The sequence below is a fragment of the Acromyrmex echinatior genome, chromosome 3 (assembly GCF_024713525.1).
Source record: "Acromyrmex echinatior isolate Ae372 chromosome 3, ASM2471352v2, whole genome shotgun sequence".
Lineage (NCBI taxonomy): Eukaryota > Metazoa > Arthropoda > Insecta > Hymenoptera > Formicidae > Acromyrmex > Acromyrmex echinatior.
The window spans coordinates 21,701,133-21,717,242 of NC_141854.1; the positions used below are offsets into that span (position 1 = coordinate 21,701,133).

At 30.0% G+C, this 16,110-nt stretch overlaps 1 protein-coding gene across 1 annotated transcript in view; it reads right to left on the reverse strand.

The window, feature by feature from the left end:
- The window catches only part of LOC105153748 (uncharacterized), a 292,829-nt gene that overhangs the window by 266,057 nt on the left and 10,662 nt on the right, over positions 1-16,110 (reverse strand). Inside the window, exon 2 of the mRNA XM_011068775.2 lies at positions 11,901-11,951. Within this exon, the coding sequence (XP_011067077.2) occupies positions 11,901-11,951 (51 nt within the window). The remainder of the gene's footprint in view (positions 1-11,900; positions 11,952-16,110) is intronic.

Genomic DNA, 16,110 nt, shown 5'->3' on the forward strand with positions numbered 1-16,110 from the left:
AATGTGTAAATAAAAATATAAATAATTCTAGTCAACATCAGTTTCAGTCAATTGAAAATAACACATACATAACGATTTATAACACCTATGTTATAATTTCGCACTCAACAGTATAAATGTAATATAATACTTACATTATGTTTCGTAACAGTTATACTGAGTGCAAAATTATAACATAGATGCTAAGTTACTTTTAATTGATGTCAACTAGAACTTACTTGTTTCAAGATAATACAATTTATACAAAACATTTTTATTACAGTATTAATACCATTGATTTCTCTAATATTTGTATTATTGTATTATTAATACTGTTATTTGTATACCTTTCATATCGTTCTTTAAATGCAATTCTCACAATTGTAAATCTATCCAAGTTTGACTTATTAATTATTAATCAGTCAGAATAATTCCTTACATTCATTATCGACACCATTTCCACTTTGTTAAATGCAAATAAATTAGCATGAAAAATTACTACTTGGATAATTAAGTCAAAGAATCGAAGAGTGAAATGGAACTTGCCTCTAGAAGAAAAGAAGAAAGATAGAGAATACTAAAAGGATGAAAGAAAGGACAGATGCTTACATAAAAGTTGAATGAAAACAGAAGTCCACTAATGGTGGTAAGAGATGGTACAATGATAACTAAGCTAGTAGTATTAATGGTCCTTTTACAATATTTAAAGCGTTGAAAATGACGAAGGGAAAGAAATTTCTTCATTAATTTTTGCGCCACGTGCATATTATAAATTCAATTGCAGATTTAGAAATTGCTCTTCTTATAATTAGTACTTGTCCAATAAAAAGACAATAATTTAATAAGTATAACCAATAGTAATTTTCATGATCGTTAATATATTTGAGAAAATACTAACAATCAATATAAATTTTTTATTGACGAACAAGAAAATTTTTTAAACATAGAACATTATTTGACATATCGATAATATTTTATAAGAAGAAGCAATTAATATTCTTGAAAAGTAAATATACTTGACTCGTTTTCTTGGAATGATAGTTCGAACGAAAGTAATCGATGTACGATATCATAACTTAGATGACTTTGAAAAGCTACACAACATCTCTCCACGTTGCACTACCAAAAGTATTCCACGACCTTCAATTCCATTCTATTTATACGATCTCTTAACATCTGCCGATATCTTTCACTCGTTTCCGGTCTCCTTTTCTCGGTGCAAGAACCGAAATATTGAAGTTTTCAGTCACTGCCCGTGCGCGCGATTTTAACTATCTATACTACCATATCTACGCTCTGGATCCTGATACTGTGCTGTTCCGGTGAGTACAGAGACGCTGCAAAGCTGAAAATGGGGAGACGGACGAAAATAAGCAACGATATTGAGAAAACGTGCGAATAAACGAGAAATGACAGACAGAAAAAGAAGTATATTCTCGAGAAAGCTACGAAGAGGATAAGACGGAACCCATCAGTGAGGGAAAACGGCAAAGCCCTTTTGACTTTCTAGGTCAGCAAAGTTGATTATTCGACGCGGCTGGAAAGCCAACATCCAAGCCTCTTAACTTTTCATCGCAACGTAAACAAGCGCAGAGGTATGCGTGATCTTTAGTGCCCAGTATACGAAGGCGTGAGTGATGGAAATGAATAACTGATAGAAATTTTGACCCTCAAGAAGGTCAAGATCATTAACCTTTTCTGCCGTTTGTTATTCATTAAAAAGTTATTAATAAAAAAAGAATTTTTATTGTACGCAATAACCGTTTCATAGTTAAGGATCATAAATGCATTAATTATTAAATTACATTAAAATAAGACTAAAAATTTCAATTAATTTAAAAGAGAAACAGAATACAACGTAAAATAAAAATTATAATTGTTAATAATAATTAAAAGATAATAATTAACACTTGTAAAATATTTTATTTACGACTGACAATAACTATTAGTTAAATAAATTTAGACAGTAAAGAAACAAAAATTTCTAAGTCTTTAATTGTTGCCGCATCTATGAAAGTTTCTTGATTAGGATTAGATGTCGTTAAAATAAGCAGCTAGTTAAAAATAATATAGTAAGCTCTGAAATGAAATTGTTTACGTCAAAATCTGACTGCATTTATTAAATACTTGATGCATTTGAATCATAAAGCAATCTCGTGAAATTTATTTTGAACATTATTGTTCATTTCTCACACATCACAACGGATATTCATTGTCGCAGCATGCTTTCCATCAAGACGAGGTCGGTTCTTAACCGCAGTCACTTCACGCTAGTCAGCTAGTGCATCTACGACTAGTTAAGTTATGTCGAGTGATGATAGTTTATAATCTAGATGTACTGCACCTTGTCATCCGCGATCACAATCAACATTGTCATAGCCCTTATTTATTAATTCAAAAATTTATGGCCCCACTCATAGAATTCCGATTTTGTTGCTTTCCTGTTAAAATCGAGCGCGTTTTATATATATGTACTTGTATGAAACCAATAACGCGCTCATACGCGGTAGAGCGTAAATAAAATATTGGAATTTTCAAAATAAAATCGAGGGAAACATTATTGAAAAACTAAAATATATAAACATTATAATTTTGATATATTCCTCTCACGCATAGAGTAAAACAACATTGACAATCAACTAACTATTTAACATGTACACTTTTTAGATGCATATATAGAAAATTATATTTAAAATTATAATATTAAATAATATCAGAGACATCAACTGCAAGAATAGAAGTAGAAATACTTTTTTGTATCAACAACTACCCATTAATTGAAATATCATTCTCCTTTGCGTAATCTATTCGCATCTAAAAATGGCTATAAGATTGTTTTTATTGCAGACCTTTTACTGCTATACGTCTATTCGAAGACACTTGCAAGCTGCGCGAGAAACAATTCTTGCTATTTGTTTGTATTGCTATGGACCATCTGGAGCTTCCATTTATGTGAAAATTGGTCGTATAAAAGACATTCCTGAAAATTCGACAAAAATTCCCTTCGCCGTCTAATGATTCTGCTATTATCTATGTATAAAATTTATGTTAAACAATTTGACAAATATAAATCGGAAGTAAAACTGTATTCCTACAGAAACATACACACAGTTATTACATTTTAAATGAATTTCAATAACATGAGTATAATTTCTTAAAGTTTTGCAAATCTTTTGATATTATTTAGGTGCTATCCAATTTTTCTTGCAATATTGAACTAAAATATTGTAACAAAAATTTCTTCTTTTTAACTAAAGACACATACACATATACATGAATTTTCCAGATTTCAAATTTTAATCAAAGATATTTTTTCTAATATTTTAATTAATATTATTTTTAAACTTTAGAAAGCAATCATAAATTATGCAATAATTCATAGCAAAATGGATTATTTTGAGTATTCAAGAAATACTTGTGCATTTAAATGTAGTTACCATAAGCCGATGCAATTAGTGTTTTCCATTCAGCTGCGCTTTGATTGATTTAAAAACTATTTTATATTAATTTAATGTATCACTGCAGTTTGCCATTTTCTTTTGAAACTAATTTTACATTTATAAATTAAATCTTAAAGAAAATTTAGAAAAACGGGCAATAGAAGCAATTTTATACACAATTTGAAAATCATTGACAAGTAACAAATTTTATAATCGTAAAATATATAAATTACGTTAGAATAATGTTGAAAGTTAAATAACGTTGATGTGAAATAACGAATCATAAAAATGATTGCATTCGTTTAAATGAAAATTTAAACATGCCTATCGCTCTAACGTAAACCTCGACTATCTAGGAAGACTATTCGGTAGAATCGAAGAATCGATACTATTTGAATTCTTCCTTCATGAAAAAGCAATGAAAGAGTAGTAGCTAGAAAAAGAAGACAATATCCAATGAACAAAGAATAAGAAGTGAGAAATAGAACAGCGGAAACGAAAACGCGGATCTAAACTCGGAAAGTGGCAAAACAAAAACCGGGAATTCGAGGATCAGGAAACGTCTCGAGGAGGAGCAACAAAGATGGCGTACAAAAGACGGCTGGGAATTTCTTCGTAAGAAGAAAATATTTAATCCTTCGATAAAGGAGGTGATCGTCGAACTGGAATAAGAGCTAAATTGTACGTCGTGAAAGAATTTATTATAAATCTATATATAGTTTCTCTTTTATCTCCTCTAAACACATAAAGTTTTCAAAAAGATTTCTCATTTGGTGTTGAATATGTTTTTAAACGAACTATTATTTTTATAAATAATTATATAGAAGAAAAATAAAAAGAAAAGAAGAAAATCCTTGTTGCTGATCATTTTAATTTGTTTTAATATTTATCTTTAAAATATCTTTCAATTAGTTACAGCACTAAATGAATAGAAAGATACATTTTTTTCTCAATCATAACAAAGTTTTTCACGGTAAATCGAGATAAAATTCAATTGTAGGTATGTTTTATTGGATATATTCAACAACGAAAATATAGGACACGTATAAAGCAAACAGAAGCATTAAACAATATATCTTGATGAAAGTGTACGAAAGCTTTGTTTATATTTTACCCATGTGAGTTTTTTGATTGTGTAAGAATAAAATTGCAATACAAATAGAGTTTTATGGATTTGGATCCGCAATACGGAATTGATAATAAAGTCCATGATCTTTATTAATAGTAGAGTTTTCAACTAATGAAAAAGTTTTTTAATTCTTGTAATCGGAAAGTATTTTTCTCTCCAAAGCACAGGATCTTACTAGCTACGGTCAAGAAAGAAGTTTCAGTTTGTACAACGTATTTCCGAAGTTTTCTTTATGTCGTGCGAGATTCCACAGTTTCGAGAAACACGACTAGTGTTGTGCTCTAACTTGAGCAACGTTTCGTGAATTTTGAAATATACGTTTTTGCATCCCTAATACCCGCAAAGGGAAACGGAGCTAGTGCCGACGGCTTTCGTCGCTCTGGTGGTTTATTACAACGGTCTCTGCCGTTGCAGGTTGAGATTTATCGGCCTTTCCTTCGGCCGGCAGCTGGGGCTACTCCGTAAAATACAACGAAAGGAACGAGCATGTTACAAAATGAATGCGCCACGGAAGGAAGAGATCGCACATTCGTTTCTTAAAGTTCTTGTCATCTAGAATAGAAAGATCAGACAAGTTAACGGAAACCGACGTATGTTTTCTCATGGCAAAGTTTAAATATAAATATAGAATGAAATAAAACAGCAAATAGTTAGCTGAAAAGTTAGCTACTTTCAAGTAAATAATGAAAGTTTATCTCAGTAAAATTGCTTTTAACACATCGCTTATTAGCAAATCTCTTATTGCGCAATCTCTTGTAAAAAGTTCAATTACAGTATAATTAGTTGTTTTAAAAGTTATAATAAATAAATTGTTTCTATTTTAATACACGTATAAATGCAAAGATATAGAATAGATAGATGACCGATTTTATATTCTCTATACTATAAAACAAATTTCTGTAAACAGAACAAATTTTATTCTGCAAATTGCTGTGTCGGGAAAACTGTGATAGATATTGTTTGTAGTGCAAACAGATTCACAAAGATGAATACTGTAGAGTTTGCACCAGAAAAAATCCTGCTAAAGAATATATTCCTACGAGCTCGTTTTAGTAACTCTCATCGGTAGGATGAAGTAAGAAGCTAAGTTTGTTGAATGTTTCTCTCTCTCATAGCTGTTGCAGCCGAAAGAAACAAAAACAAACATAATTCAACATTTGTTTATATGGATATTTTATTCTGATAATAAAATGGCATGCATCATTGCTAAAAAGTAACGAGATTTCTCGTAAATGAATTATTCTGAAGAGTTCTTATGAAATAAGTTGAAATAAATCACTAATCATAGGTAATAAATATTTCTAATAAATAATTTGTGCAATTGTTATAATTTGTGTAATGTGAGAAATTGTGTTTCATAAATAATTTGAGTAATTGTTATAATTATGTAATTGTTATAATTTGTGTAATATTGAAAAAAGAAATTAAAGAATTACAGCTTAATTACAAACTCTAATAAAAATTTAACAAATAGTTTCACGATATACTTGATCTATGAAAATATGATATCGTTGTTTAATATATATGTGTAAATTACAAGTTAATTAACTAAACAATATTAAGAATCTTTATTTTAAACCGCATATGTGAGAAACACAATCAATAATAGAAATTTAAAATGCCTATTACAGTCAAAGCTGGGTCTTCATTGCTTTAAATAATTTAGTCTTGAATTACTATTATAATATACACTATATATGTACTTGCATATATACTATATTATAGTCTTTTCGAACTTTAATTAACTAATATACATATATCAATTTCCGTATCAAAAGTTATATTTTTACCTACTTTATAGCAATGTAATTAAAGAAAACACTAGTTTAAAAGGTTCGTAACAGAACTCGTTTATTTGACATTTCCTGAGACAAACAACAATTACCGTCAACGACTTTATCTCGAAATACGAGCGAAGAAATAACTTTGATTTGTGTATGTATTCGCTGAATTTCGAACCAAACACAAAATACAATCCGTGATTTCCACAACGTTGTGTCTTCTACGGATACTACGAATTTCACGTGTCGAGAATACATATGACTTGCCAGAATGCAGCTCTATGTAAACATTCGAGAAACGTTTCGATCACCTTAGCTCTGACGATCGATGTACCGCACAGCCAGATTAAATTCACAGTTTCAAAGTTCCCTTCTAGTCGTGACTCTGCGTGCGAACGATGACCAAGTATAACAAGCTTGAACATAATATAGGAAACTCAATCGATTCTAACACTGTAAAATTATATTCTACATACTTGGCTACCTGCATATTATGAGGTGATGGAGTATATATGTAGAATGAGTGCATATAGAAGAAGAGAGTAAGTACTTTGAGAGGAGGGTAAATTATTGGAGGGGCAAAACCATTATAGCGACACTCAGTGAGGTTGCGAAAAGATCACCTAGTCATTTGTAATTGTAATTAGCAAACCAACTAATTTATTACGTTACCAAGAAATATACGATGCACAGTATGCTATTTAACTGTAGAAGATACGGAATCTAATAAGAGAAAACATAACAAACACTAATCATTATAAGCACTGATGTATACGACAAATCATTGCATCTCGTCACGAGATACATTAGAAGCAGAAAAGAGATCTAATAACGAGAAAGTAGAACGTGGAGTTCTGTCGACGCAAAAGAAGAAAAATACGGAGCAAGGAAAAGAGACACAAGAAAATGCAAAAACCTCGTAGTATTTCTTGTAGAGACTTCAGATATATTTTTAGATTAAATATATACACGATGTCTAAAGCTTCCCATATCTTTTTTCATGTATAAATATCTGTACCAACAACAAATTTTCGCATAAATAAAATAATAACAAATTATTATATTTATTATTATAATATAATTATATATATAAAATTAAAAATGTAAGAATTATACTTTGAAATTAAGTCCATTACAATATAAAACTGAATAATAAAAATTTATAAATAAATAAAACTGAATAATAAAAATTTATAAATAAATGTCCAAAGAATTTTAATTAATTGTAAGATTGGCTGCGTTTAGCAGAAATAGCGGCTTTGCAATTATTGTAAAATTCTTGAATATGATTGATTTGTACATTTAGATCCAGTGAAATACTATGAGCAAAGTTAATCATATTAAAGAATTTTACAACAGTTGCAAAGCTGCTTTTTCTGCTGAACGTAGCTATTAAATCATTCAGTTTCTTTACATTAATCAAAGAATTTTAAATAAAAATATATAGAACGTATAGAATATTTTATATAATATATATTATATAGGAATGCACATCGAATATCTGGCTAGTATCTGATTTCCGGCAATATTTGCGGCCGAAATTTTATATTAAAATAATGCGCATCATGGTGTGAATATCTTGAAAACTTATTATTACTGTTACATTTCTAAAAAATATATTCATTTCAATATAAAATTTCAGAGGCATATATATATTGCCGGAAACCAGATACTAGTCGAATATCCGGTGCATCTCTTATTTTATACATAATTTTAGGAAAAATAAAGATATATTCTACAAAATATTTTATAAAGATGTATTAAAAAAAAATTAACTTCTTTCTCAATAATAAGAAATAAGATAAGCTATCCTAGATTGGAAAATCTCGAACTAACGAGCTGAATCGCTTTTGAGATTTGAACATAACGAGCTGAGTCAAGCGCATCTCGGTAAATGTCAGAGAATAGAACGAAATAAATTTACGAGATCATGAAACATGCTGGACGGCTCGAGAATGTCAGCCGTTGTCATCTGGGAAAAAATACTGCGACAGGCTGCGACGCGCATCATACGAAAAATACGAGAACGTGTTAGCGAAACTACAGTTAGTAGTGAGTATGCGTTTAACTGCCGTTGTTCTTAATTTCCACGGTTTATCTCTCGGACTATCCTATCCTATACTTTACGTCGTTTGAGATTATAAACATAACAATCTTACATTCCGCGAGGTTTGTTAAACAAACCGTTGAAGAATGAGGACAATTCAAATAATATAATTTTTTATTTATTATTCGCATAAATAAAGTTTTTTAAGATAATATTTTTTCAATTATTAAATATATAGAAATATGCTATAGAATTTATTAATAAGAAACTTTCAATGTCGATTAATTCATTAACTTAATTCACTAATATTAAATCATTAACGGTCAATACCGTGATAAATATTATTTCAGATAAGACAAAGATTTGAATGTTTTTTAAATGACTTTATCTTAATGTCATTATTATAATGTTTTTAAATGTGTGTAATTATAAATCTGATTGATCGATAAGACATCTATGAGAAATGTCTCTTTCTCTCTCTCTCTCTCTCTCTCTCTCTCTCTCACGGTTTATTTGTTTATATAAAATAATGTTTATATAAAATATTATAAGATATAAATAAAGTGTATTGTGATAGTTTTCAACTTTCTGACGTGAAATCGAAGAAAATAGTACGTCAGAGCGTTACAAAAATTGTAGAAAATTGGGAAAACATAGTTATATATGAAGCGACGTTTTAGGTACATTTTTGTAAGTTATTTTTATTGCACACGTTTATTTTCTATTACGCATTTTGTATAGAAGCTGTACAAAACTTTAACTTAATTTCAACAAACATATCTTTTCTTCTGTTCGAATCTTTACCTAAAAAATGATAAAATATCTCATAAAGTGAAAAATATTATTATTTTTTTATTTACTTATAAGTTTTTAATCACTCGCTAATATATATATATATGTATAAAAAATGTTTAAGCTTTTCATATAAACAAATTAATAGAATTATATGTATACATGTATAAGTTGTGATTTTATAATTTTATTATACAATAGATTTAAAAAGCTATATGGAAATAATATAATATTTTAATATTTATATGTTTCTACAATATAAATTAATTTCTTGTTTTTCCATTGATTTATGTTTTGTATCATTATAAACATAATATAAATATCAGTGTTGTAAAAGAAGTTAAATTATTCAATCTGTTTCAATATTTTTCGATTATAAAAAAGAATACAAAAGCAAATGGAAGAGATCGTATTTTTTACTATTATTGTATTGTAAATTTGTACAGCTGTAAAAAGATAAGACAGTACATTGCAATTCCGATTAATTGTAAATAATGTTTTATAACTGCTTGAGCAAGAACGACCAAATGACATTAAAAATAATAACTGTTTAAAGCATTGATTTCTATAGGTTGTATTTCTCATATATACGATCCTTTAAAATATAATAATCTTGTAAGATGTTTACATTTACGACGAAGAAACAAAATAATTTATTTCAAACCTTTATATTTATTCATCATCTATATAAAATATTTTAGGATTTGTGTTATATTTGCATACAATTATTTAACGTTACAAATATACGTACATTAAAAAATTATAAATTTAGAAAAATTTAAATTACAACTTCAATATAAAAAATTAAATTTTCCAACAAATTATAAGCAATATGAAATAACTATATAACTATAATAAATCAAATGTATTAAATAATTTATAAAATCTTTGATTTAGACAATATTACCTAATATTAATGTAAATTATTTTATTTCTATAGAAAATATTTTTTTGTAAATTATGATGCAGGTTGCATAAATACGTAAAAATCCGAAAATATTTCAAATATTTTAGCATCTTTATGTTATCGTATATATATATATATATATATATATATATATATATATATATATATATATATATATATATATATATACATTCAGAGACGCCTTATGTATGCCGATGATATAACCTCGAGGGCACAATCTTATCCTACCAAGTCAAATTAAACTACAGGATCAAGCCCTCAATCCATGATAATTACTAATTGATGAGATGCAGTCGATTGATGCATCAATCCAAGCTCATAAAGTGTAATCACAATTCAAGTGTAATCAAAATTGTAGAATAACGAGAGGGGACATATTTTAATAACCTTGAGTAACTTTAAATATCTTTGGTTAAGTTAGGTTAGGTTATCATACTATCAATAAAAAAATTTTTTTTAATGGGAAGGAGTATTTTTTATTTGTATTTTCATATCGATGATGATCTGACTTATTTTGGCTTATATCCCGAAAATAGTTGAATTTTTGAAAAGGTATTCTAATGCAAAGGTATTCTAATGCAAAGTTATTCAGCTCATTAAGCACGTATATATATTTTATACGTATACACTCATATAAAAAATTTTTTTATCGAAAGAGAAAATAATATAAATATTATATAAACAATATTTAGAACTCATCTACAAAGTTCTACTATTACGTATTTATTTTTTTAACAAAATACACCTTAAAATCATGCAAAAAAAAAAATACGCGCATCCTCGTGCCCTTCCAAGAACCTCTTTTTCACGAAGATAGTCCTCCCGGCAAGTTGCCTCCGCGAGCAATCTCACGAAATTGCACTGCGCGATTTCATGTCGTTCCGTCGACATTACCGTGCATTCCCAGCGTTCCCTTTTTCCAAGTCCTTCGACTTTCATTTGACTGACGGAATGGGACGAGTTGAGAAGGTGAAAAAATACATAAGAGAAAGAGTAATGAACAAAAAAAATCTATAACAAGAAAAAGAGAAAGAGAGGGCGGGGGGAGAAAATAGATTTTTTTCATTCATAGTTGATTACTGTCATAAAAAAATAGATTCGTATTATTATCAATATTATTATTTCAACAATAATAGAAATAATTAATTAAATACAATAATCTACAAAATGTGTAACTCTGAAAATATAGTATATACACTTCATTAATTTAATTTTTCTTTTTAAATTGAAGTATACGTGCCATCAGATGTACCCTACTTTAATATTTCTCTCATAATAATATATCTCAGATAGATAAATACACCCTATTTTCTATTTCTTTATCACGTAAAAAAATAGACCATGAAATAAGCAATGGAGGTTAAATTTTAACTTAAGTTTTCACGTAATATGTAGTTACGTTTATCGCTGAACTCAATATGTATTATTCAATAACTGCTTATTCGTATGATTAATATACCCTAGTTAACTTAGATTTTGTAAAAGGTTTGCTGTGGAAAATTCTACAATGTGTACAGTAATTTCTATTAGATTAGGTTTGTACTGTTGTTTCTACAGTCAGGTTTATTATTTGCTTTCCTGATATACTTTTATAGAAATTTTCTTAAAAGCGCAGAATTAATTGTAATAACGAATATGATATAGTATGTATTACGCATGTAAGTATATCAAAATTTACTATATGTTACAACATAAAATAATATATTGGGCAACAAAAATAACATAAATTTTTATAGTAAATATGGATATAGATTCAAGCAAGAAATAATCATACATTATATATAAAAAGTATACAAACACTTACCCGCGCTTTCGGCGTCTGTTTCAGTCCAATGGCTGGTTGGCTGCGATTACTCTGCAAGAAAAAATGAAACTGTACAGAAAGACAATAAATTTATAATAATCGATGTTAAATTCGATAAATCATATTGTTCATGCCATGTCGATAGATACTTTTAATCCTGAAAGTGAAGAAGTAGACCGCGATAAATTATTGTCGTATAATACGCCATCAAAATACAAACTCATGGCTATTTCCGGGTGCAAATAAATCCGCTTCGGATACGTCGAAGCGGCCTTTTGCACGGTATCGCCGCGGCTGATACGACAGTACAAACGATAAAACGATAAATTCATGGCGAAACGTCGGTCCAAACGGTATCGTCATGGATGCCCGTCATTGCTTGAAATTCGTAAATCTTAATTGGCTTGCCGGAACGTGGTCGCTTCTTTCGTGTCGCAACCACATCATGAATGATACCGTACGATGGAATGAGCCGGGCGAAATAACTTTCCGTTAAGAACTTATCTTGGTAAAATGACGAAATGTCCAAAACAGAATCACGTATCTCGCGGCGAATTAATTAAACCATCACACTCACTATATATTCCGATATCAATTAAAATATTTTCGGAATCGATATGCATTTTTATACTGATTGTCGTTATATTTGTAACTTATTGTTTCATCTTTTTTATAGATATTCACAAAGCATTTATTCCTCGGTTTTTGTTCTCTTGTGGTTTTTTGCGCGTTTTATTTCTATATAATAAAAAATAAAATGTGTACAATTTAACTTTTGTAAAACTGTAGCATATATATCTCTATATATATCTATTTTGTATTAAGAAGATATGCTCTAATTAAAAAGAAAAGTCTATGCACGGACTTATAAGTCTAAAATATTAGTATTCAAGAATTTGATATTTACTGAAACATTTTTGTACGTCTTTCAAAAAATTCCGAACATAATTCATACTGGATACGTTGATTACGTCGGATTTACATTTAAATATCTTTAAATTGCAACTTCCTACAGTGTTCAGGGCAGAAACGGAGACATTTTGCCTCGTCAGTTTTGACGCTTCGATGCCACGTTAATGATAATTAGCGCGCATTTAACGGCATTTCACTTGTCCAAAATCGGCTAACAGATACAGAGAAACAAACGAGCATTATACGAGACTTGATAATTAAGCGGTTTATCTCGATTAATTCCGGATAATTGCGCTTGGTAATTAGTCCAATTGCTACGACTACCCAATGCAGTATGGCATGAATGGCGGGGCCTTACTCTTTGGACCCGCAATTGCAGACGACGAAACCGCGACAATTGCGACACCCTTATAGCTGCGACGCTCACGGATTTTGCCGGTCGCTCTGAATCTCGAAAATTGCCTCGTAAACTGAGGACGCCGACGGAACCGGACTTGAGCATTTCTCTGGTTACATTTCCACTTGGAACCGCTGCCCAATTTAAACCGTCATTTACATTTTATCACGTAATAAGCGACCGACGAGCACAAATTACACAGCCAAATATTCGCCTAGCTTCGTCTCGCATTAAACGCAAGGATAATTTGAATCTTCCTGATCCACGCTCGTGTAGCTGTTCCATCGTAAAAATTACATACTTAATCAAACTTACGAGTCTTAACTTTTCGAAGTGAAAAATATGTATACGATGAAATTTTCAAATGAAAAGAATTAAACTTGGCATGCTTCGATGTAATCCTCCTATTGATGATGATAAATTTGGCAATGTCGTTGACTACCATTATAACATTCGTAACTGCTCCAAGTTTTCCATTGCGAATATAAAATTTGAAATAGCTCGACCTACTTCAAATAATTGAATCGTCCAATTTTCTTAACCTATTTTTTAACTTACTCTCGTTCTCTAATGTTCCCTACTATTTGCTTTTCTTTTCCTGTTTACTTGACTACCGAGATAACAGACTTTTATTCGGGGTGTTTGACAATATTAGGTAATCCCATTTATGAATAAGTAGAACGAATAAAACTGAATCAAAAGTTCATTTTGCAGTTTTTGCGATTTTTGCAATATTTAAGAAGATATTAATTTCTAAAAATTACTTAACAGTACGTCCTACCGTCAAATATAAACGCGCGGCAAGACCGTCATAAGTTGCTAGGCATGCGGAAAAATGTTTATAACAATCGACAACGCATGAGCAGCGAAAAAAATGTCTCTTTGTGCTCAACAATCCTATCATGCCGCGCGCTTGCATTTGACGATAGAATTTGCCGGATGAATACACACTTATTCAATGATCTTTAGAAATTAATATCTCGTTAATTGTTGAAAAAATTGCAAAATGATAGAAAACTTTTCAATTCAATTTATAGTCCGCTCTATCTACCCATGAATGTTGCACTTATAAATTAAACACCCTGCATGAATATACTATTAGAATGCTAACTCCTTAATACAAGCTTATAAAAAATGAGTGCCTAATATATAGCGTTTCTGCGCATGCGTCAAATATTAATCCGGAAGAACGCAACAGCTACATCCTGCGCACCATGGTCGCATGGATACGTTCTGAGAAACGTTATTAGCATTATTTATGTCATTCTTTCCTTGTTTCATGTTTAATGAATGATGAAGATAGAATGACATAAACAGCGCTGTTAGCATCTTCCCATGAAGAACGCACTCCATATGGTAAATGTAATCTCATGGGCAAATGTAATCTTAAATTCTGTCCATGGCTATCTAGTGAGCACACATAGTGCTGCTTCCAAAATTATTTCAAGACCTATTGAAATTTACTAGCGTTCTTCTACGTATGAATGAAGTTTCAAGAATATCGTCACCTTAAAAATTTGAAATTGAGTGGTTAATCATGGTTTCCTGACGTAATTTCTTGCTTGCTTGGAGATCTTAATACTGTTAAATAGCGAGTTCAAATTGGCAAAGCAATTCCCAGTGAGAAATGACAAGGGAATCGACATGGGGATCGAGGATTAGGTCTATTCGCCGAGCAATTAAACACGTTTGGTTAAATACAGAGGTAAAAGAATCATGCTCATTCGCTCGACAAGCATGCCTAGTCGCTTTGCTGGCTTGAACTCGCCCATTGATTAAATATATTAGATTAAGTATATTAGCTTATCAAGATGCGTATATGTACGCATGTACAAATGTGCGTCACAGATTACGCATGCGTATATCAAAATTGAAGTTACTTTTTCGAAAGAGTTTAGCAGTTTAATAGCATAAAATAGAAATCTATGGTCGAGATACGATTAATGTCGAAAGCATCACAAAACCGTCATAGAAGAAATAAAAAAAAAAGATAAAACCGTGAAGAAACAAAAAGAAGACACACAATAAGACAGGAACTTTGACGAAGCCAAACACCATCTTGCAACTCGAGTTCCGTTGACTTTTTCTGCTCACTTACCAGTCTCTGACTCGTACAAGAAGTTTCGACGGGCGTTTACCGGCGAATTTATCGGCATTGCGGTCTATTAACTCGTAATGGCATTAAGTCGACCTGCCGATACCTGATATGCCGTATAATTATTTTCTATTTGAACACGTTCCAGATTACGTGACAACTTTGCGCGAAATGCCTTTTTACCGATATATTTAATAGCGAACTTAATCCAACATACTATATTTCATAGAAAAATAATGTACAGGTTAGATATATTTAATAATTTTGGAGAGCAAGTAAATTAAACAAATAATGACAATATTTAAAAATATAATTAAGAATATATAATTATAAAATGTTATAAATGAAATAGGAAAATGTACATAAAGTGGTTAAAAAAATATATTGTTACTATATTTTAACATAAATACACTGTAAAAAATAAAATATTAATTTTAACTTAAGTATAATGGACTTTCTAAGCTGTGCAAAAATTTAAAATTAACATTTTTGTTAATTTTAATGTTAATTTTAACATTTTATTTTTTACAGTATATTTAAAAAAATTCTTGAAAGAGAGAAAGAGAGAAAGGCAACAATCACTGTCATCATTTATTTAAGATACTAGAAATAATCAGAATCAAATGATTGTTACGTAGTATAGAACAGATGTTTTAATTCTATTACAAGCATGATTAATACCTTTAATATCTTTATACGTACATACCATTCTCTCTGTTCATCAACAATAAATTTATTTAACGAAGTCTTATCAGCGTACATTTCTTCGACATTAGCCGCAAGTAAAATCCATTACCGATTGGTTG